Source organism: Genypterus blacodes, unplaced genomic scaffold (assembly GCF_046128005.1).
Source record: "Genypterus blacodes isolate CSIRO-AG114 ecotype Tasmania unplaced genomic scaffold, CSIRO-AGI_Gbla_v1 ptg000076l_1, whole genome shotgun sequence".
NCBI classification, from domain to species: Eukaryota; Metazoa; Chordata; class Actinopteri; order Ophidiiformes; family Ophidiidae; genus Genypterus; species Genypterus blacodes.
This window is the reverse complement of record NW_027466885.1, coordinates 1,060,703-1,085,287: the sequence shown is the minus strand read 5'-3', so window position 1 is coordinate 1,085,287 and position 24,585 is coordinate 1,060,703. Positions and strand designations below refer to the sequence as shown.

Genomic DNA, 24,585 nt, shown 5'->3' with positions numbered 1-24,585 from the left:
ATATTGTTGGTTGATGTGTGTAAATTCTGTTGTATTCAGTCTAACTGGGTCAGGTCAGGTTGGGCTAAGTCAGTGTTTCCCAAAGTGGGGGGTATTGCAGGGGGGCGCGACAAGAGAGATTTTCTTATCTACAAAAGGGGGGCCATGCAGAAAAAGTTTGGGAACTACTTGGCTAACTATTGTTTAGGATCTCAGCTCTATGTCAACATAGCAGTTTGTTTATATTCAGGTAAAACTGAGCATTAACTGAAGTCCAGGAGAAAAGGAAACAATTGCTAAATATTTTCTAAACTTTTAAAATAAGATGTTTTAATTTTAACATCTAGCAAATTTCCTGAAATTTTATTATACCACAAGTAATTTAGACAACATAGAAAAACCCCAACTGTAGTTAATGAACTTCCCCTATTGTCATTTTTAAAAATGTGTGTCAATATCTTAATGCAAAAATGTCCCTTCTGTCATTTCTCATTAATACTAAAAATCTTAATGTAATTTCATGGATGGATTTGTTTTCATTCACAGTTCAGATGGAAGCACACTATTCTTCCTCTAGGGGGCTCTATCGTATTGAAATCCTGGGTTGATGACTGATCCATGACTGACTCTGATAATTCATCAGTTATTCATTAAATCATCAGTCACTTGGTGTTCATATGTTTGATTTTAATAAAAAAAAAATGTTTTTTAATATTTTTAAAAGCATGTGCTACTTGAAATATGCTTCAATTCAATCCACTGAGCCTAAGCAGGACCAGGCCCGATGAAGATTTTTAGATTTTTGAGGCTTCTAAATTTAGGAACACGGACTGAGAAGGTCCTAGGAGACCTAAACAGCAGCTTGTTCATCATTCTTCACCCTTTTGTCTCACCTCATCTGTGGACTAACTGGACAATTAGCCATCAGACAGGCTTGACCCACTGCAGGTCATATGATCCCTGCCTGACACACACACAAACACACCAGCGCCACAGTCAGTTGGAGCGTGACCATGACACAGAGGGAAGGAAATACCACAGACTAAGATGTTTATCAAATCAATACTTCACAGCATACACAAGTCAACACGGAGGTTCTTCAGCACCACTATGAACATTTACATCCTATTTCTTAGCTACACACGATCAGTTTGCCAGTTTGCCTGTACTTCTCTAACATGGACGCCCTTGAGCTTTGGTCATGAGTGACCTTTGATCCCTTATGGCCTCAGTCTGTCTGTACTGTCCCAACTATCATTTACTCAATAAGACAAAGTTCATACAGACAAAGATACAGAGTCACTGCTGATGTTTACTTCAGTTATATGTTAAGTGTGTTTAGTCTGAACTCAGTCTCTCTGTTGCTCTCTCTCACGCGTTCTCTCTGTCTCTCTCTCTCTGTCTCTCTCTCTTTCTCCTTTTCTCTTTCTCTGTCTCTGTCTCTCTCTCCATTTGCTCTGTACATGTTGACCAAATCGATAGCAGAGGCATCATGTTTAGAGTGCAGTTGTGTTGAAATAGCTGTGTGTGTGTGTGTGTGTGTAAAGCTGTGACGTTCGTCTTTCTCTGTCCATTGAAATGTTGTTTACACTCTGAAAGCACCGTTAATAAAGGAAGTAACAGGAACATCTTGAAAGTGTGACCCAGTGTGAAGCATCATGTCATTTAGGTATGTGTGTGTGTGTGTGTGTGTGTGTGTGTGTGTGTGTGTGTGTGTGGTTCTATTGCTCTGGTTTGCCCACTTGTGGTCATTTCATGCTCCTGCCATTGGCACTGACCAAGGTGCTAGTGACTGACAAGTGCTTCCATCCCAAGGGTGTGTGTGCACCGTGTGGAATAACTGAGCTGCTTCCACTAGAAGGACAGAATGAGAGTTACAGAGCATTTTCCAAAATGAAAAGAAAATACAAAGTCATTTCCTAACCCTGTTTATGCTCAAACAGTGTGTGTGTGTGTGTGATGCAACTAGTTTCCCCCCCAGCCGTTTACAACTGTTTAAATAGGAAGTGAGCAAACACATATGAATGACTGAAACCCAGAAACAGATGACTATTCCCATCGGAAAAAACACACAATTACGTCAAAGAAAGCATCTGACACAGCTGACGCACAGCTGGGGTTCAAAATGTCACATTCTAACATCAAGAATAGGTGGATAACAATGAAATATAGGGTTGAAAGAACACAGTCATGCAGAGTCATGCACGAGGAGATGACTCTGCTATGACAAAACACACAACGGTTGTTGGTTGGTGGTTGGTTATCGTTTCGTTGACAAGCTTCAAATTCAGCTCCAGCAGTTCCTATGTCTGCTGTCTGAGTTGAGTTGGTTTCCCAGTGGGGTTGGTTATGTTTATTGGACTTATTGGAGTGGATTCTGACAGTTAGTTTGTGCAATGCAAACACCGTATGAATGTATGAGGCTATTCCTCCTTTTGTTTTTAAAGATATTGAATAAGCAAATCTATTTATATATATATATATTTCAATGATAGAAAACACAAAGAAGAAACACAAATTCTCCATCAATATTTGTTTTAGTGTCACAGTGACAGAGTGATCAGTAGGTCACTATAAACTCACCACCAACAGTGCTGCACACACTGAGTTCTGGGTGAATGTGACAGCTGACACTTCCAGCTGAGTGCTGAACCTTCATCCTGCTCATAGCTGCTCCATCCTGCCTAGCAAGGGTTAAACTGCAAAATCGAGGAAAGCTGTCAAGTTGACAAAGAGGCAGACAGAAGAAGACGAAAACGTAGATGAAAATAAATTGTATTTAATATAATCAAATGATCAATATCATATCAAATAATATATAAAAATAAAAGTGGTATTTAATTACGGTATGTATTTATTTATTTTCCTATTTTGTTTGAACATCCTGGGTGGACATCAACAGATAAAAATAAAGGAATGATCATATATAGCATAATACTCAAAAACAAACAAACGAATAAATAAATGTCCTACACCTGATTTTCTCTATATTGTTATAATGAAATAAAATGTATGTATGTGTTTGTTTGTCTTAACAAATTACTTAGGGAGCTGGGTTACGTATTCACGTTCACTGTCATGAATTTGATTTTGAAAACTGATACCGGAAGCGCTACTTGTCATCGTGTGTAGCTTGACTCTGTCCTGGCTGCTGGGGGAATGAGCCGCAACATCAACCCCAGCCGGAGAATAATAACAGCCCGTCTGTCTGCTGGTTTGGGATCCTGGAGAAGCGACCGGTTACCTGTCAGCCCTCAACTCCAGCACATCTCTGCCTTTATTCCGATCGGCTTCATCTAAAGGAGGAGCGCTCAGAGACGGTTTGGAAGGAGGTGACATGCCCTTCATTGCTCGACGCGGTCGGTGCGCTGCTCGCTGTCAGACGTGGCCGAGGTGCAGAGCGGTTATGGTGCGTTCACGTTTCTCCTTTGCACACTAGGAGGACTGGTTCTGTTCTCCGCACTGGTTTAAGAATCGAGGAATCGAAGAAAAGGATCAGGATTCTATGCGGAACGGCGGGAAAATGCAGCACCGCGTATATTTGTGTGCAGGTGGATGGTTAACCTGACGGTCACCGCCGCCGCCGCTTCCCTCTCGTTCAGCCGCTGCAGTAGGTTTCCCTACAGCCGGAGCTCGGAAGACTAACGAGGAAAAATAAACAAAACGACCAAAGAGGAGCCCGACCAGAATCAAGCCGAGCTATGCTTCCCGGGGTCGGTGTGTTCGGCACCAGCCTGACCGCGAGGGTGATCATCCCGCTGCTGAAGCATGAAGGCTTCGCCGTCAAAGCCCTGTGGGGCCGGACCCAGGAGGAGGCGGAGGAGCTGGCCAAGGAGATGGACGTCCCGTTCTACACCAACCGGATCGACGACGTGCTGCTGCATCAGGACGTGGACTTGGTCTGCATCAACCTGCCTCCGCCTCTGACGCGGCAGATCGCAGTGAAGACCCTGGGTGAGTGGGGGGGCCGGATGGAGGCTGCATGTGGCCTGGGAGGGTGTGTTGGTCATCCCTACTGCCGCGGGGAGATAAGGACCTGTGTGTGTGTGCGTGTGTGTGTGAGAGAGAGAGAGGGAGCGAGCGAGAGAGAGTGTAGCCCCATAGCTGTGGCTGAGGATTAAGCCCTCTGTTTTGGGTGATCAAGGTGGAATCAGGCACAGCCGAAGTGCTCTTGAGCAAGGTGCTGATCTCTGTTACAAAGTTCCTCATGTAAATAAGATCAGGGCTAATAAAATAGCTGTTATTGGGGATGAAGGTCTTGTTTATGGATGAGAGAAGAGAGTTTTAAACTGAAGTGAGCATATCAATCATAATCATTGCCTACCTGTGTGATGTCAGTTGATGAGGTGCTTTAGTTAATGCCTGTTAAATAACCTCAATGGAGGGAGCGGAGACTAGTGGCAACAGCCTGAGCTCCATTCCAAAGGTTTCATTTACCCCCACACACCGGCAGAGACTCTCAGCTCAGAGGAAACATGAATAAGTTAGACTGTGACCAAACAACTGCTGCAACATCTGAGATGAAAATAGAATAGCTGGCAATAATTAGATTTTAATAAGACTTTGGTTGTGTCAGTGCTGCTTTGGGTCTGTATGATGTCTGTGCTTGGTAGAGATGAGCACAGTCACACCCACACACAGCTCAATGACTTGTGTGTGTGTTAATGAGTGAGTGCTGCCGTGCCGATATGCTGCCTCAGCTGCCAATCAAGTCAGAGTCACTGGTCACATGTCAGCCAACACAGCCTGACAGCTACAACATGAGCATCAGCCAGACTTGTGTGTGTGTGTGTGACGGGGAAGGGGCTGTGTGAGTGTGACAGAGAGATGTGGAGATGTTGTGACTTTACAGACATGTTTCTCAGCAGCTTGCAACCCTTTTTTGTTTATGTGTATTTAATTGTAAACACAGAAAGAAATGGTGTTAATAAAAATGAGTTTCTGTCTCTCTAGGCCAGTTTTCCTATAAGATCAAGACACATGTTGTCCCAGGCTTGATGGGCCTTTATGGAGGTATGAGCTGTAATGACTGTGGTCCCTGGTGTCGGTTCTGTATTGAAGGCCTTCCCAGTGACATCGCCTGTGACCGCCAGTGTGAAGTTTGTGCTGTAACATCCTCCAGGGGAGATGAGTTCACCGCGTGTTCCCTCAGGCTCACACCGCCGCCGTTGTTTGCTTCTTGTCAATTTCAATGGGGGTGTGATTGAACAAAAGAGAGATCAAAAGAGAGATCAATGAGTTACCTGTTTGCTTTGTTGATGACGCGCTCGCACAACGGAAAGGTATGTGTCATGAATCCTTTTCCTCTGACGCGTGTGTCAGTGCGACGGCTACACAAACCTGCCGAGCCCGGGAACACAATCAGCAGTCACGTCCCGCTGAACTTGACTCACCTCTCTCCAGCTAGCTTGTCTGCGCCTGGCTCCTTCTCCGCCCTCAGCCCGTTTCCTCATAGCTCCATTGTTTCCAGCGCTGCCTGTTCCTTTCCACCCTTCTCTCTTCCTCCGCCCTCCATCACTTCCCTGCCCCAGTCTGTCCTCGATCACATTTGCATCTTGTTGGGTAACGAGAGAGAAAAGACTTCTGACTTCCTGCTCATGAATGCAATCCTAACATATTCAGAGTGACACAGTAGGTGCGATGTTAATAAGGGTATGAATCACATACTGGTATAATAATTATACACTGGCAAACATTGTATTGTCATGTGTGTGTCACCTCCAAGAAGGTAAAGGAACTCAAAAGACTGGCTGTGTGTGTGTGTGTGTGTCTCACTCTCTCTCTCTTTCTCTGTCTCTGTCTCTCTCTGTCTATCCCTCTCTCTGTCTTTCTCTCACACTCTCTCTCTCTCTCTCTCTCTCTCTCTCACTCTCTCTGTACATGTTGACCAAATCGATAGCATCGTGTGTGTGTGTATAGCTTTAAAAAACTCAGAATGGGCTTTAGATTCATTAGCGATGAAGTCAATGAATCTGTATGATTTGGCTTGAGTCTACACAGCAGGATCAGGAATGTAAAGTGGTTGATCAGGACTGGATACTAACCTGTGATGGTAAAGGATTCCAACTGGCCCACCTGCTGATCAGGTTTGACACGTGTGTGTGCTGGAGGTTTATTTCCTCAATCCAGCGAAGGAGGTGTCATTACAACAAACCGGTTCTTCCTGTAGAGCCTCATCTCTTCCTCCAGAGGGATTCAGTTGTTCTCTTTTCTTACTACGACATTCCTGAGGCGTCTCATGTCACATCACATGGCTGTGTGTGTGTGTGTGTGTGTGTGTGTGTGTGTGTGTGTGTGTGTGTGTGTGTGTGTGTGTGTGTGTGTGTGTGTGTTCTGGCAAGACTTAGGTAACCTCACACTGTCTGCTCCACACACACACACACACACGCACAGATACACATACCATGCTTCAGATGAGTATGAAGCATTGCTTGGCATCACCGTCTTAATCCAGAGACATTGGAATTCAAATTTGGAACTTGGAATCATGATGACTCCATTTCAGACTTCTCTGAATCAATAGCTCTCATATCTGCAGTATGATTGCTTTGTTTGCTCTGCGTCTCTGATTGAACTGTGCCTGTCTCAGTTCCCATGAAGGAGCGGGAGGCATGCTGTCAGCACTCACACACACACACACACACACACACACACAGGTGACATGAGACACGGCAGAAGTTTTCCGAACATTTATAGCTCACCAAAACGTCCATATGGAAATATGTCAGGCAGCAATGAAGTAAACAGGAAGCAGAGGAACTCTCTCTATTAATCCATTTCACTTGTTTATTATTATCATATCCCTGTTGTATCGTGTCAGTTTAAGTGCATTGGATTGTTGATAATACAGGAGTTTCAGATCATATTGACACACACACACACACACACACACACACCTGATGCCAAAACTTCAGCATTTCACTTTGAGGAATTCAGACTGTCTGCTATTTGATATGCTGAGTTATAAAAAAAAAAAGCTGCCAGTTTGTTTCTCAGTCATAAAGTGCTGCTGTTGCATCGCTATCAATTAAGAGTTTACCCATAATAGCTGAATCACCTGAAGCCAAGGCCTGACAGAGCGGCTGCTTCCTTTCAGATTACAATCACAGCTGAGACAGTGTGCTGATCTGCCGAATGAGTAAATGTACTATAAAATAACTTCATAAACCCTGATATGAGCATCTCTTGGGTCATAGCTTGTGTTGTGTGTTGCAGTGTGTGTGTGGGCCAGATAAGAAGGAATTGAGAGCTCGACTGAAATGAAACACGAGCGAGAGTTTCACATGCTCTTCTGTCTCGGCCATGGGGAGAGGAAGTGTATCAGAGAAGACGTTCAACACACCCACACACACACACACCCCACTCCCCACTTCATCTTCTGACCTCAGTGTGAAATCCCCTTTATCACTTAGTTCCATATTTCATTTGATGCTGAAATAAGAAAATTATTTGTGCTGACATACATGAGAGAGAGAATGAAATCAGAGTGTGAGCCAAACAGCAGATAATGACTCATGGAGTTGATGGTGAGGACTCTACCCACTGTCTGACTACTAATAAGCAGCCAGTTTCCTCACCATTCAGTCGGGGTCCAGTCATAAATCAAACAGAGAGAGAGAGTTGCTGACAGGATTCCTCACAGTGAATCTCAAATGAATCTTCTCTCTCTGTCATGTTACAGTGAGGAGCGATCAGGTATCAGGTCAGCCGACCGGTTCCTCCAGGCAGTCGTGGTCTAAGAATAGCATTCATCACACTCATTTTATTTAGAAACAAAGTGGAGGAGCAAGCCAGCGGCTTCACACTGCACAACTGTGGCTTGTACACACACACACACACACACACACACACACACATGCTGAGATTTGTTTTCAACACTGAACCTGACCTTTTGTCCAGATGGAGAAATAAACTAAATGTTATTTTATCCAAGTTACTTGTCAGTCCCCTGGTCAGTCATGTTCATTTCCTGTTTAATTTTGTAAATCATTACTGTGTTTCCTTTTACTTTACTTCCTGCCCTTGTGTCCCTTAATTGTTTCTCATTGGTTTCACCTGTGTGTGTTTAGTTTCCCTTTGATCCACGTTCCCCTCACCTGATCCTCGTTTCCTCGTTAGTGTATTGACACTTGGCACTTTGTCCCTTCCACAGCAGTTTATAGTCATTTTTGTTGCCGTTCACCTTAATGTACCTTGTGTAAAGTGAAAGTAAAGTGACACCATACACTTTGTAACACCCTGCAGCGAAGATAAGATAATTCCATGTGTCTCATCATCAACTTGACAGGTTAACTGTGGTGATGTAAACAGCAAATAACATTTTTATGACTTTTTTGTTGGCATGCATTATGTTTGTCGGCAGCTAGACTGTTGCTCACCTCGTGGCAAAGTTCAAGAAAGGTCTTGCGCAACTGTGGCAACCAGTACGGATATATATAAAGTATACGGATACACAAATGTACGTATTTATAACGTGTCAATAAGCAAAACGTGTTAGTAGAATCGGATATTCTTAGAAAAGCTCACTGAGGTCCTCCTACTTAATGTTTTGTAAGAGCTATGGGTAAAAGTTCACTCTTTGCCACATCATAAAATTGTGAGATTTTGTTCCTAAATGTGTGAGACTGTCTGCGTTGGCTCAATGCTAATGGGATCTGATTATCAAGTCAAATAGACATCAACTGGGCTCACTATACTATTATTACAGAGCTTCATGTACTTATTAAGACTTTTGTGGGTCTGATGGATTCAAGCTTTTGGGATTTTCATATTTTGAATTCCACAGATTCCCAGACTTCTTTCTCTTGTGTTAATGCCGGTCCCAGTAGTTGTCCTTCATCTTCTGCTTTGACATCCTATTGACATGCTAATGGAAGACTGGGCCTCTGTGTGTGTGTGTGTGTGGGTGGGAGGGGGGGGCAGAACTATAGTGGGATCCATATTAACGGGTGGGGGAAAGGTTTGTGGAAGAGGGGAGAGCTGAGCTGAGCTGTGGGGAGGAAGAATAGGGGAGAAAAAGCTTGTCTGCCTGTGAAATTGCCTTTGTGTGTCAGATGAATGGCTCCAGCTCTTTGGAGCTCGACACTGGAAGGAGAAGATTTCCTTACTCCCGCCTTTCCTCTATGTGGATGGATGAGGAAGTGTTTGCATGGAACTGAACTTGGAGGTGGAGTCAGTGGGAGGCTTCTGTTGATGAAATGTAAATGAAGCGGGAAACACAACACTGCAGCCTAAAGTTCTGTTGTCGTAGTGTGTGTGTGTGTGTGTGTTGGTCAGCTTGGTTCATCAGTAGTTCATCAAGAAGGTTTCTAAGCTTACGTGGACATGGAAAAGATGTGTAGCTGCACAATCTCTTGGGATATTTGGAAACCATTTATGACGAATCATCTCTCATGAAGACAATGGATACTATGAAGCTCATACTTGCTACTCTTTGAAACTGAGTCAAAACCTCAAACTTAAGAGATCCATCCATCCACCGTTTCCAAGCAGAGGACCAGACCTGCTGAACACCAATCCAGTGCTGCTTCATGGAGGCCAACAGTCTGAGAGGAGTCCATGTCCTGTCCGCGTGTTCTTTCTTTTTCTGCTGGTGATCTGACCTGCATCTCACTCACACAGTGTGACGTCACTTATTATGTGTATTCCCAAGGTGAGGCTGGTTCATAATGGACTTGCTTCACGTGCCAGCGTTCAGGAATATGCCTGTCTTTGTTTCTTAATTGGCCATTAGGGATGGAGGACGAGAGGCAGCTGCAGACATGAGAGCATGGAGGAGACCCTGTCACTCAGGGCTCCTCTGGGACGCTGGTCTTTACTGGAATACATTTTTAGTATACGACTGTATGTGCACAAGAGGAGGCTGTCAGAGAGAAGTCAGAGCTGCAACAGGAAGTGGTATTTGACTATACCGCCGTGAAGTGTGTCTTGCTTCCTGTTGTGTGTGTATGGCAGGTGGAAATGGTGTGTGTGTGTGTGTATAATCAATCATATTACTCTTATAATCTCATCTTGCATCTGTGCTGTCTGCAAATACAGACAGCAAGCAGACCACGTCAAGCAAAATGACTGAATTAAATATATAATACGATGTATATGTGTGAGGAGTGTTCACTGGAGTAGTTGTGGTTATCCTAGAGCCCCTTGTTTGGGTCTCCACTCGCCGTGTTTGGGGGTTGGTGAAGCACCTAGCGATGTAGTAATGTAGTTCTGTACGCTGACATGTCAGGCTGTATTTCGTTACGTTTGTTTGTGTTTCACAAAGTGCAGCAGCTGTGTCACAAAGGGACCGAGTGCTCTTGGGGAATGACCTGTGCAGATGCGTAAGGCAAACGTGACTTTGTTTTATTGTGGAGGGGGTAGTCACACACACACACACACACACACACACACACACACACAGAACCACAGAGAGCTGAGGTCCTCTGTCACAGTAATGATGATGAGGTAAGATCAGTAGGAACATGCAAACAGCTGCTAGGTTTATCTGTTGAGTTATTCAAATCCACACGGGCCATAAATGTAAATGAGAAATGTCTAGTTCGCCCTGCAAACAGTGTTTCATGTGTTCACATTTCTATGATTACTTGGCACATGAACAACAACATCATCATCATCAAGATTGACCTCATCTTAAATCAATGTACTCTTATTTCCTACTAACAACATAGATCATGCATCTTAATGTAATAATTGCAGTGAACCACCTCCATTTCCTCCTCCTGGTGACTGCTCTTCAAACTCGGCTCAAGGAACGCATTGTGACTGTCACATGCTAATCATTCCATTCCATATATATATACGTCTTTACTCACCTTACTTCCCCTAAGCGTAGTATAGGCAAAAGTTGAAATGTTCATGTAAAAACATTGAGGACAACGGATTCATCTCAAAGATTGAACTTCTCTAATAGAGACTAAAACAAATTGAAGAATCATCAGTGCTTATTAGTGTCGGCTCACTCTCTTTTGTCTAGCTCTTTAGGATGTTCCTTAAAAAAGGCGGAGAAAAATGCTTCTCCAGCCTGCGTTATGGTTTTGGATGTAATAATCTTTGGAATCAACTGAACAATTATCTGTGGCGAGTCATGCGCCCCTTTCTCATCAGTGTGTCTGTGGGTGGGGTGAAAAGATGGATAAGTGAGTTAACAAATAGGAAGCGGCTTAGTAATCAGTTTAGATTGAGTGGAAACGGTTGGCTCTCTGTTGTACATTCAGCATTCATAAACAGAGCTTCTTCCAGTCTCAAAGTAAAATGCTAGGGGAAACGCTGTATGTAAATCCGCTTACAGTCTTCTAATCTGTAATGTTGCTAGTTCCAGGAACTGTCACAGAGAATCATTTGCTCAATATAGTGGGTGACAGCTGGAGGCCTCATTCAGTATTTTTCAGTTTGACTTTCCTCAGACTTTACTAAGCATTGTTATGACATTAAAAACAGCTTATTCTGCAACACTGATTAATGAATATTGGCAATTGCACAAAATGTATCTTTTCTTCTTGACCCACAGTAAAGCTGTATAGTATCACAAGTGATCTTCTGACAGTAGAATGCTAATGAGTACAAAACACGAGATGACTTCTTTGTATCGTGGCAGGCAGCCCTTTGTTTGGCAATAGTGTGCGTGTGTGTGTGTCTGTGTCACAGTGATAAGAAAGGAGGGGGTGGTGATTCAGCTCAGCACTTAATTGGACCCTGGAGGACCATTGGGGGGAGGCGGCAGGTGGAGGCCTGGTCTCACACACAAATTCAGTGGCCTTTGCATACACTGTGTATGTAAACCACAGGATGGCAAAGCTGATAGGCCACAGCATCTCATCAATCCACTATTCAGCATGACCCCAAAGCTACATGTGCTGCTCAGTGTCCCAGAATAGCAGAGCAGGTGTTGGGTCATGCTGCTCCAGTAAACCTTTCACAATCATTTTGTTTCTCCATGGACAAAAAAAAGGGGGTTGTTGTTGTCCTGGGGGAGATCACGTCTGACCAATCAGTATTGATCATTTTGCAAGCTTCACCCAGCAGTCCCTAAACAACCAGAGAGTAGCATCCCAATTTTATTTCTAAAGCCCAATATCACATTAAATGTCTCAAAGGGCTTTACAGGCCCACAACACCAGGAAAAGGGGGGTAAGCAGATGGCAGAGGGATCCACAGAGCCCTGTAAGTGGACACACCTTTGGGCGAAAAGCCGTCAACGGTTGAGACAGGTCAGGAGCCACCGAGCTGGAAAATAGCTGACCTGTGGACCCATAGACCAGAGAAGTGTTCAGTTGAGTCACAGGGTGTTACATTAAGCAGTTACCGAAGGAGAGAGAGAGAAATAGCTGATGTGCCCCATCCTCTCTCTGCACTCACACTATCACTGATTATTATAGTTAATAATAAACACAGTTTATAGTTGTATTATTATATTATTTATTATAGGTTCTTTCTCTTTTGGCACTTCTTATCATTTGATAAGAAATGGTTAAGTATGATGACGGGATTTGTGTTGTTACCACCATTTATGAGGTCATGTGAATTGTTTCACTGTTGCCACAACACTTGTTGGGCACATTGACAGTACATCATTTCAATTCTGTAGAGACAAAGTGTACAATAAAAACAATGAGCCCCCTATTCTGACCTGCCTGCATATTGTAACATTCTGCCTACCCTAACCCTCAGCATTGCAGCTCCTTTTCTCAATGACTGAAGAGCTGAAGGCTTAACATATGATGCATATGTAAGTGTGCATCTCGGTCAACACACCCACTTACAAACCTTAGCTTTGTCCATTCATGGCCCTGCATAGGCTTCAGTGAATATTGCTTGTTCAGTAGAATATAGTGGAGCAACGCAGCCCCGTTAAGGTGATAGCTGGAATGGAGAGAGTTTGCTTTCAGTGAGACTCATGCAGCTACTCTCACTTGGTCTTGTCACAGTTCCTCTTCATTTCTGCCTGGCTCAGTTTTCTTATAAATTAGCCTTTCTGCTCTCATGTTAGGCAGAAAATCCACTGCATCCGCTCATCTGACTAGTGTCATATCTAACTTCCAACAGCATGTATCAAGCACACCATTAGCTCTCACACAACAACCTGAAACTAGGTGTACACAATATGTAAAACAACATCAGGCAAAGCAAATGTGAACATGTCAAAGTAGATAAGCATAGCATTACCTCAGAAACCAGAACCAAATACATGGTGGCATACTGTGGGGGATTTGGTTGATTGGTCCTTTATTCCATATGGTAGTGTTGCAATCAGCGTGCAGCATTACCAGCTTAAACACCCTGTCAGACACACAGCACACCAAGTACCAGACTTAAACTTGTGTGGTACATTCCTATAGGGATCTTGAATCTATGCAAGCTGCTTTACCGCTGCATCTATAGTGTGAACCTGATGTTATCATTGTATGGCATCACTGTAATATTCCCTGAGCAAGTTCTAGTTCGGCTGTGATATACTGTAGTATCCATCTAAAATATCTGCTGGGGTTCTCTTTTTCCTTTCTGCCTCTCTTTGAAGTGTCTTGGTTAGGTCTGTATGAATTATTGATGCAGAGGGATTGAGCTGTAGTGCTGAACGCTTTTTCTGCTCCATTACTACTCTCCCACTGGGCAGGAAACATTACCTGTGAACTGTGCACCACTTCACTCCAAACTGTCCCAGAGTTACTTCAACACCAGCTGTAAGAATCAGAGCAATGTGAAATTGTGAAAAATCTGGAATTTAATTGGTTTTCTAATTCACAAGCACCTTTTATAAGATGGGGGAAATGTTGCTCCATTTAAATTCCGCAACACAAATGTTATGCCAAACTGTGAATCCAGGGCATCATAAATTCCACTGCTAAACCACTCAAATTAGTCAACAATCCTTTCTCTAATATGTCTTGATGGTGAACTAAGTGCTGTCAGCTTGCACATATTACAAGATATCTGACCTGGGAGGGTTAATTTTGCCTAACCAGCATCTGAAGTTGATAACTCTACCACTATAAAATGTCTTTAGAATATTAGTAGCCAGCCAACCTATTGCTCTCTATTGGTTTTCTTCGTCTGCAGGGTTTGGGCGATGGGCGGAGGGGTGTCCCATGTCACCCTTTAGAACTGGGTCAGAGGGATTCATTTCTTGGTCTGGTCTGGCCAAGCCACCCGATGCTATGTCAGAGTACCTTTTTGCTGTTTTCAATAATTGTTTGTACTTTTCCATGCTGATTGTGCATGACAATAGTAAATAGTGATCTTTGTGAGGTTACAGGTCTAAACTGTCCAGACCAGTGTCATTTTCAGGGTGTGTGTTTGTGTTTGTGTTTGTGTGTTTGGATAGGTGGATAGGGGGTAATTTTCTGTTATTTCATGTAAATTTATTGTTAACTTGAGTATAGCCCTGTGTAGTCTTTGTCTTCATCCCAACAACATCTGGATGTCATAATAAATACTTTTGATGTAGTGATAGCAGGACACAGCCCGGTTAGTTACTTGTTTTCTTCTTTTCAAATTACAATCCAGTAAAATGACATAGGTGACTTGTGACCTGGGCAGAGTGTCGGCTGCCTTTTTTCCAGTGAATGTTCGGATACGTAGGTCATCCCATGACCCTGCATGGAACTAGATTGTAAAGAGAGTGGATGGATGATGGATGGATTTCCTCAATTAGGATAATGGCTGTATGTTGCTTTCTAATCCTGATGTAAGGCGTAAATTGGGCCTTAGATTCTTACCCAAATCTTAACCCCAGCAAACCATTAAGTATGCCTAACCATCTCTACACTTACTGGACTAGACTAGACAGAGTCAATTAAAACTGTTTAAAACTAATTAATTTCAAGATTTCAACACCGCCAATACAAAACCTTTTTTGGGGACAGCCCTGAAGCAGTAATTAGGTTGTAAACACTGCTGTCCGTGTCCTTGTTTAGAATGGTGTCATGGCCTATTAGTAACTCTGGGACAGTCTCATGACATAGTCAGGAGTGACTCTCTGTTTTCATTCTCGACTGCGATCAGCAGCAGTGGCCCTTCTGATGTGTTTGAAATGAATGAAGTGTTTTTAGTTAGGATTCATGTTGTACCTGTAGACTCTGTCCTCTACTTTGTATTGCATCTAAATATACAGTACATCACATATATTTATACTCGCTCTGCTTTAAAATAGGTCATAGCTCATATGGTCTCTATATTACAGTAAGACAAACCCTCCCAAAACAGCTTGAGGCCATTCTTTTTTCCTGTGTGTTTGTGCAGAATGCCCTATGGATGAATATCTGTCTGTTTTACTCTTGTTTTGATCACGTGTGAGTCTCATCAAATCAATGAAGCTTACCTGACTCCTCAACTCTCCTCTTTCTTCAATAGGTATTGGCAAGAATGTCATCTGTGACCGGACCGCCACTCCCCTGGATGCCTTCCGAATGATGTCAGCAGCCCAGTACTACCCCAAGTTACTGAGTATTATGGGTAATGTGCTGCGTTTCTTGCCAGCCTTTGTCCGGATGAAGGAGCTGTTAGAGGAAGGCTACATTGGGGAGCTTCTGGTCTGTGAGGCCCAGGTATACTAGAAATAAGGAATGCTTTTAAATTGGTTCTAAGCTACTGATACTTTGAGGACTGTATGTTTTTCACAGTTTCCCTTTCTCTTTCTTATAGGTACACAGTGGGAGTCTGCTGGGAAAGAAATACAACTGGAGCTGTGACGACCTGATGGGAGGAGGTGGCTTGCACTCTGTGGGCAGTTATATCATCGACCTGCTAACATTTTTGACAGGCCAGCGCGCGGCCAAAGTCCATGGCTTCCTAAAAACCTTTGTCAAACAGACAGATCACATTCAGGGCATCCGTCAGATTACCAGCGATGACTTTTGCACGTTTCAAATGGTCTTGGAAGGAGGGGCCTGCTGCACTGTTACGCTCAACTTCAATGTACCAGGAGAGTTTCGGCAGGAGGTGATTGTTGTGGGGACAGTTGGGAGGTTAACTGTGACGGGTACAGACCTTTATGGACAGAAAAACAGTGGTGGTGGAGGAAGTGGCGGCGGTCCTGAGCTCTTGCTCAAGGACACCACGCCTCTTGAGAAGGCTTCTTTACCAGAGAAGGCCTTCAGTGACATTCCCTCTCCGTACCTTACTGGGACAATCCGCATGATTCAGGCTGTGCGACTAGCCTTTCAGGACCAAGAGGACAGGCGAACATGGGATGGAAGGCCTTTGACAATGGCTGCTACTTTTGAGGACTGTCTTTATGCTCTTTGTGTGGTGGATACCATCAAGAAATCAAACCAGTGTGGCGAGTGGCAGAACATTGTGGTGATGACAGAAGAACCAGAGGTCAGCCCAGCTTACCTGATCAGCGAGGCCATGCGGCGGAGTAGGATGTCACTTTACTGTTAGCATTCAACTCAACCACCAACTTCACCAAGATGGATAAACCCGTGTGTGTTACCATAACGATGGGGCATTGCAAGTTACTGGCTCCAGTGCTTAAATGTAGGACTGTAGATTCATTCTTCTACCATCCTTAATTTCTGTATTGTCACTGTTACAGACAGAGGTTATTGCACTATGATGCACAGCGTTAGACTTTCCTAATGCCCTGTCTTAACAGCTGAGAAAAAGCAATGTGAATAACAATCAAATCTTTATTTATGGAAAGCCTTTGCTCATTGGATTCAGCCCTTCCTAGGGAGATCTTGTATATTAACTATTTCATGCATCAGAAAATGGCGATTGTCGTAGGCATGGAGAGCATCCCTTTATTCCTGGTTGCCTCAATTGAAATCGTTAATGAGTTTGTATGAACAATGCTGACATTTGCTCCCTCAGAATTTGCCTCTGGGTCTGCTTTGGTCACTTAACACTGTGGGTTTAATTGAAGACAGCCAAGGACGAACAATATTCTTCAATTATAACCATGCCACAATGTTCTCACTATAACCTGGACTACTTGCTGTTTTACCAATTGAATGTTGAAGATCTGTGTACTCGATCACTTCAGTGTCCATTCAGTATGCTCCTGTATGTGTGAAACAAGAGAAAGAAATCTATAGTTTTGCTGGGAATTTTCCAGATGAGTTTACACTCTAGTATGCAATGGATCCAGGTAGGAAAGGCTTTTATCATCCAGCCTGGGGTACGTTGGGCAGTTTCTTGCTCATCGTGGAATGCCTTTATGCAATATCTGGAGGTTATGCAACAGTTCCGAGTCCTGCGGTATGACGTAACACTGTAGACCAGTGGTTCCCAGTCCTAGTCCTTGTGTATCTTGATTGGCTAAACACAGCGCAGTTGCTTCAGGTAGAGAGAGAGATGAAGAATACACAGTAGGAGGGTACCTTTGGACAGGGAATTGGCAAGCACCGCTGTCCAATTTGAGTAGCCAGTGCTAGTATATTCAAGCTGACTTATGTTGTGTGCTTGTATATATTGTTTAGCCTTAAGTGTGGATATGACGATTTGCACCATGTTGTGAGTAAATGCTTAACCATGTGAGGTTTTTATCCTCGTATTTATATGTGATGGGTCATTCCCTCCAACAAGCTGATATCATTTTGTAATTGGAGGACTTTAGATATCCTCTGGAGAACACACTGGAAGAGACCTGATACTGGAAACCAATGGCATATAATGATAGTGAATTAACTATGTAGCACAGCGGGATATAGAAGATCATGAAAAAGATTGTATTTCCATTTCTTATGTTTCTGTCAAAGAGTTAGCAAGGCAATAGAAACAATTTGCTTCACAGCTTCAGCTGCATTTTATTCCAACAGGATGGGATCATAACAGTGTATTTGTCAGGAAAAACATTTTTACGTTTTAACAGTCAAAAGGGAAAAAGATAAACATAGACAGTGAAAACCTGATATAAAGATATTTTCTTCATTTCATGAAAACATTAGTACCTGCGTTTTATGGAGCAGAAAAAAAGCAATGCGCTAAAAATGATAAATGCGATAAATCTAGCTCATCAAATCACTGAAATAAAAGCAAACACCAATGTCAAAGTGCAATCTGCACCCAGAACACAGAATCAGGGGGCAGTCATCTGTTAATGTGTCTTTGATCGCACTAACCAATCTTCACATAAACTCCACCTGGAATAATCCTCTTCACAGTGGTGTGTAGAAGTAGATTATCCGCAAACTGTGTTTTAATCCAAAGGTCTGGCTGATGAATTGAAATGCCGGACATATGTAGGGCTTTGCTATCCTGCTTAACCAAAGATGAGTCATGAAAACACAGAATCATCATTTTGTCTTTTCTTGTCATAGAACATTCCCTCTTGTTTTTAAATGGCCACATCTTCACGACATGCTTTGCACTGTACTGAGATTTGCAAATTCCCCCCCCCCCCCCCCACACACACACACACATTTTAAGCTGAAGTAGTGTCACATGATAGATGTGCTGCCCCATTTAGCAATCAAATCTGCTTCCCCAGACTGGTCAAGCTTGCACATATCAGCACAGTGTTTGCAGCTACGCTACTGATTCTTTTCCAAGCTGCTAACAGTGAGGAGAGAAAATATGCTTCTGCTCAACCGTTTAACTTCAGAGACGTTATTGCAGTTGTGGCAATACTTTTATTCTCTAAATTATGATATAGCAATGAACGTTCAATACATTTTTTCAGCAACAGCAGCCACCGCATTGTACTATGGAGCAAACTTCAACTATCCAGCAAAATCAAAGGACATCCGAATAATGTGATATCAGTGCAGGTCTGATATCCGTTGAGGTGATAGAAGGAAACACTCTCACACTGACCTACAAGCCAAAACATTGAGGGTTTTTTGTTACTTGAATGCATCGCTATTCTTCTGTGCTATCTGATGTTCTAAAATTGTGCTGACAAACTATCTATGTAATAACTACTGAATATGTACATATGGAAATATGAAGCAAGAAATGTGTTTGTCTAAAGAAATAAACAAGTACTGTATGTATTTTATTTGTAAAACAAACAAACAAGGAAGTGGACCGTATTTAGATGAAGACACTGTTGCAAGTTGCTGTATTTATTTGTTTTATTGCTGGTGCTGTTTTGTGAACTGACTGTACTGTATCTGGGGATGAGATAGACTTGGGCCTTTGAGTATTTAGCCTTTAAGTGTATCTTACTCATTTTAACAACATTGATATGAAAAACCTTGTCAAATCTCTCTGAGAAAATTACCATGCACACACATTAAAGAAAAGCTATTACTCTTTTTGTGATGTCAGTCAAAACATAAATCTAAAAATCTACATGTTCACTATGGTTTTAAGATACCAGTTCATTATCAGTTGTACTCGTTCACAGCTCATATATCTCAGTCATTTATATAACCCTCTCATTTCTTTGTTGTTTAAACGTGGTAGATCATGCTTCAAAGAGAGATCAATATTTGTTTCCTGTTACACTTTGCCCCCTTTTTACACTTTGCAGTAAAATGTGATCTCATTACCAAGCTACATAATCTGCATAATGGCCGCTGATGACGGGACAGTATTTACAATTTGCCTCAACATGGGTCCTTGTGATCTGGATGCTCAACAGGTGGGCTGTAACATGATAAGATCCCAGTCTTACTCCTGTCTCAATGGGTGACCTTGATCCATTTATAAAATAATGGGCTGTCGCTTTTGTGATGAGTCTCAACTCCCATTCAAAACAACTTTAATATTGTGAGTGAGCAGAGTTGGGGTGATGTTTTCAACTCATGGTCCAATTTTTTTTTTCATGAATGTGTTCTCACCATTGCATTTACACCAGGATAACTGTTATAAAGATAGTATATAAGTAGTAGTAGTAGTAATATAAGTTGGCAGTTATTGCTTGGTGACCTTTTAGCCTGGACTGTGACAACAGTGTGACCACGTCCGTATTGGATAGACTTCCAGTTACAGTCCTTTCTGTGAATGTGAATTCTAGTGACAGTAGAAACTACACCCTTGCTAAGCAGGCTGTGAGAGAAAACACTCCAACTCTGATAAGCTATCATCAGTTACAAATGATAACTGAAGTAGTGTCTGTTGTGAAAGTACCTTATCAAATCAGCATATAGACTTTGCCCTTTTTGTTTGATAAGAATTCGTAAGCCCTGTTGCAACCACAAAAAATGTGTTCCAGAATTCCTATTTCTGGGTTGACTTCAGGGATGTCTTCATTAATCAGTGCACTTGGCTGTGAGTGTTCCTGTGGAAGCTGTGGAAGTCTGGGCCTGTTCAGTAACGGGTGTTTAGCCTCTAATGTTCCAGATAGGGTGGCCAGACGTCCGGCTTTAGGCCGGACAGTCCGGCTGTTCAATGCCCTGTCCGGCGTCCGGCGCAGCATCAAGCCGGACGCGTATTCGTCCTCCTTTTTTAGGCACTACCCACACAGCAAAAAGACTCCACGGATTCGCCGCGGAGGTATCGCTGGCTGATTGGCTAAGAGCGGTGTCAGATAAATATCCGCTATATCATTGGTTAAAAACGTAAACAAGGCTCCGCAAGTGTGTGTCATTTTCACTTATTACTGCACAGAGGTGTACAAGAAGTTCATTGAAAACAAAAAAAACTCTTGGATGCAGCCAGGAAAGAACAGAAGTATTGCAGATAGACAATCAACTATTTTGGTAAGTACACTAGTCTTATGATTTCACTGAGGGGCTACATGGAATATTCATATTTATTGGGTTGAAAACAATACAGATTTTTGAAGGTTGATAACAGTATTCTTGCTATGTTGTTATTTGTACCAGTCCCTGCAGGATATAAACAGGCCGAGGGGCAGTGAGGGCTTGGATGCCATGATGACAGAGGTGCTGTTGTCTCCTGAGCTGCTACATGTGAAGAGACCCAAATACTGACACACACACACACACACACACACACACACACACACAGATGAAGACACTGAAGACAAGTCCCCAAATGACTGAAGCACTTTAGAAATGCTATACTTTTTGTGCAGTTGAATGTAAATGTGGTTTTCTTTACAATCTCCTTTGTTGTTAACATAAAAGGTTATTTATGCTTTTAAAAAAAGCATTTTTTTACATTTGAGTCCACACATGTTATGCTTTGTGGCACAAAAGATTCATCTCAGTGCTCAGTTTTTGAACACCACAATGTATTGAATAAATTCAAATACTGTGAACAAACACTTTTTGATTTTTCATAATATTTTTTCCTACTCAACTACACAAACATCTTCAAACCACACAAAATTGTATTGTAAATGAGAGTATACCAGAGTCCTATGTACACTATGGTAATTTATTGATATGCCGCATAATGTCCTCCTTTTTGGTGTTATGGAAATGGTCACCACTTCCAGAACACACTACAGCTCTTTATCTGCTCCCACACACTGACACCTGTCTGTGTAGCATGTTAGCTACTTAGCAACTATGTTAATTATGTTCTCTTGCACAAACTGCTGGTGATTCTTGAGGCCCAGCTGGCTGAAACTCAATGAACACAACAGACACGTCACAACTAAAGGCAAATCTACTCAAAAAGGCTTTAACCATGAGGAACAACCCTGTAACCTGAAGCTAGCTTGTTACAGGTCTACCTTCATTGTTCAACCCTATCTCATTAAAACTTGTTAGTATTCCATCTCAGCAGTGTGTTCAGCCCCGGAGCTAAACTGATACAGAAACCACACAGGAGCATTGGCTAAATATGAGCTAACTGCTCAGTGTCCCAGGGGTGAAACCATGTTTAAGCAGCCACACTGACAAATAATAGAGCTGTTTTATTTTAGTTCTGCCATAATGGGTTCAGCCATTTGCACAGAGAACCATTTACCCCCACAGAGATGCATTGAAACCAGCTGACAGCATTTGATTATGGGCCCTTCATACTATTTATTTTATTATTATTGACAAATTGGTACATGTGATAGATAAACAATGTCTGGAATGAATGTTTTGAGCTTAGTGCTTAGTTTGCTGCGTGTGTCTGCCTTGCAGTCCCTGCAATTCAGAGCATATCAGCAGGTGCTTCAGTTTCACTGTCTGTCTGCAGCTCCATGCTTTGTCTGCTGGTGATCTGCCTCTCTCTTTGCCAACATTTTCAAACTATTGAGGAAAGGCCTTTGCTTAGTAAGGCAGGGAGAATGGAGGGAAGGTGGAGGTGGGATCGGGGGGGGGTGACCTCAAAGAGGCACTTCTTCTGTGCTCGGAGACCGTAACTTAGCAACCAGGAGCCACATTGCCAAAACTAGGTCCTGTGTTTCATTTTCCCTCACACAGTAACACACTACCCTCACTCTCTACACGTCGGCACATTTTCTCTCTCTCTCTCTCTCTCTCTCTCTCTCTCTCTCTCTCTCTCTCTCTCTCTCTCTCTCTCTCTCTCTCTCTCTCTCTCTCGCTCTCTGTCTGTCTGACATTCACACTGTGTCTCTATTTCTCGTCTTTAACGGACCAGTAAAAGGATGAAGTCAAACCACGGGTGTTGTTGGAATCCACTCACAAATGTGCAGACTTGAGACTTGAATGGAAGACTTACAATTCTTTTTTGAATTCTCCCTTGCTAACACTGAACAGAATCCAAAGTATCGGATAATAAGGAATTCTTGTTCTGTTAACGTATCCAATGAGGCCTCATTAGGATTTAGAGAATTTAGAGCTTGCAGTAGTTCCTCAGCAAGCTGACTAATCATGCTAGGGATTTATACTAGGGCTGAGAAAACATTCCACTAGCTTTTGTTGCAAATCTGTGCATCGACGGGAAAGATGTTGAGGGACTGATCTGATAACTTAGGCAGAATATTTTCACACTGGTCACGCCTAGACAAAGTTCACAGCTAGCCAGTCAATTCAGTGCACAATCCATGTTTTTTGATAGCAAGTAGACTGAGGAAGCATTAGGGTGGAGGCCATCATTCTTCAGCAGGCCAGGTTTGCCCCAGATGGGGGACCAATTGTCTATGAAAACAAAGTTCTTCGCCTTGTAGACCTTTGCCAGCCACCTGTTCAAAAACATCAGCAATGTGTCTCTCTCCACCTGATCTCTCTATTACTTCCATGTGACTTTCTCATCAATGACTAGTTCCTTTAGCCTGCCACACACACACTCACACAGATAGAGGATGGTTCTGCTGACCTCTGCTGGCTTTGTAGCGCAGTTGATTATTTAGTTTTAACAACAACTAATTTCAAACATTTCTTCCATCCTCCTAGAAAATCTGTAGAATTCCCATTAAAAGTTTTGTGCGAACCGTAACCCAGCAGCAATGGTAAGTGGAAAAAGAAGACTATGAAGAGTAGACAATGAATAGTAGATTCTTGAGATACATATGATGAATATTCAGTCAGGTTACAGTGACATAATGCTATGCTGACACCCTTAAAGATTGCATAAGAACCTGGTGACGGCTCAGTGTTACATGGTTAGGAGATACAGATATCAAATGCTCAGAAAACAGTCACAGCAAAGTCAGATGCCTTGCATTTTCAGCAAATGCAAATTCAGGAAAACTGATCCTTGTGACATCACTTCCTATTGGTACAAGTTTGAAAGGTAAAACCACTCCTAGATGTTGGAGAGTTGAATTTGCATAAAGGTTTGAGGCGTGGCTTAGGTTGTGGCTTTTTTGTACTTTAGTTTTGCATTCAAAACAAGACACAATAACCCCTGTGGTGTCACATGGAAGGTGTGTTGTTGAGTTTGAATCTGACTGGAGCCTTCCCCTTCATGTTCTTCCTGTGCCTGGGTTGGTTTCCTCCCGTCTCCTAAGACATACAGGTTAGAAAACTCTTAATTTCCCAGTAGCCGTGTATGACATTATCCACCTGCGTGTTTTGTTGCTATGACTCTGCCTCTCACACAGTGACTGCTGCCATAGGTTCCATAGGAACATGTGGTTGATGACTCAACTTTGACTATGTAATGTTTTAATGACTCCCAGAGTCCTGAAGTGGCCGGTTAGCTCAGTTGGTTAGAGCGTGGTGCTAATAACGCCAAGGTCACGGATTCAACCCCCGTACGGGCCATCTACTGTTTTGGACAGTGGCCCAAAACCGGCTACTGGTGGCTAGCCGGTTCGAGTCCCGTGTGGAGTCCTTAGGAGACTCAACTTGGGAACCAGAGGGTAGCCAGTCGGAGTCTTAGTTTGTGTGTTTTTTCCTGGCTGGGCGTGGCTACCTGATCCCTCTTCCCGCCAACTGATTCCACATCACCATTTCAGTGCTCATCAGTGGTAGTATTTAGGTTTCAGGTCAGCCATCCATGCGTTTTCGGAGAGTACTCTCTAAACTACTTACATACTATGCAGTACTTCAGTCTAGTTATCTGCTTTCATGCTTCATGGGACTTTTAGTTGGACTTTGTATCTGCGCTGTTTTTTGTTTAAGTGAGTAACTTTACACCACTAGATGTGTGTGTATCTGGACCTGACCACCGGCTCAGAGAGGCGATATGATTTGTTTTTATTGGAGTAACATTAACTGGAGTCTAAAGTCACTTTGCTATTTCATCTTTCATCGAATTTGTCTTTTATTTGCCACCAATAGGCTGCACTGGACTTTTCTTACAATCTATTGTAAGGTCAACAGTTTTGTCACATGGCATTATGCATCTGGTGTGTGACACTGATGAAGTGGCATAATGCAGACAGTGGTGGAGAGGGTGACTTTAGAA

General features: G+C 42.8%; 1 protein-coding gene and 1 non-coding gene across 2 annotated transcripts; both read left to right on the top strand.

Moving 5' to 3' along the window:
* The first annotated feature begins 3,128 nt into the window (after positions 1–3,128).
* On the top strand, positions 3,129–19,178 carry gfod1 (glucose-fructose oxidoreductase domain containing 1). Its single transcript, XM_076158074.1, has 3 exons — positions 3,129–3,933; positions 15,328–15,521; positions 15,619–19,178. Exons 1-3 carry the CDS (start codon positions 3,681–3,683, stop codon positions 16,357–16,359), a joined length of 1,188 nt encoding a protein of 395 aa, XP_076014189.1. The 5' UTR covers positions 3,129–3,680; the 3' UTR covers positions 16,360–19,178.
* Positions 19,179–23,865: 4,687 nt separating this feature from the next.
* trnai-aau (transfer RNA isoleucine (anticodon AAU)) lies at positions 23,866–23,939 on the top strand. Its single transcript has one exon. It is a non-coding gene; the product is annotated as a tRNA-Ile (tRNA).
* The last annotated feature ends 646 nt before the right edge of the window (positions 23,940–24,585 follow it).

Coding starts and splice junctions, on each gene's coding strand:
- gfod1 (XM_076158074.1), top strand. CDS start 3,681: ATGCTTCCCGGGGTCGGTGTGTTCGGCACCAGCCTGACCGCGAGGGTG. Junction 3,934..15,327: donor GATCGCAGTGAAGACCCTGG/GTGAGTGGGGGG, acceptor TTTCTTCAATAG/GTATTGGCAAGAATGTCATC. Junction 15,522..15,618: donor TTCTGGTCTGTGAGGCCCAG/GTATACTAGAAA, acceptor TCTTTCTTATAG/GTACACAGTGGGAGTCTGCT.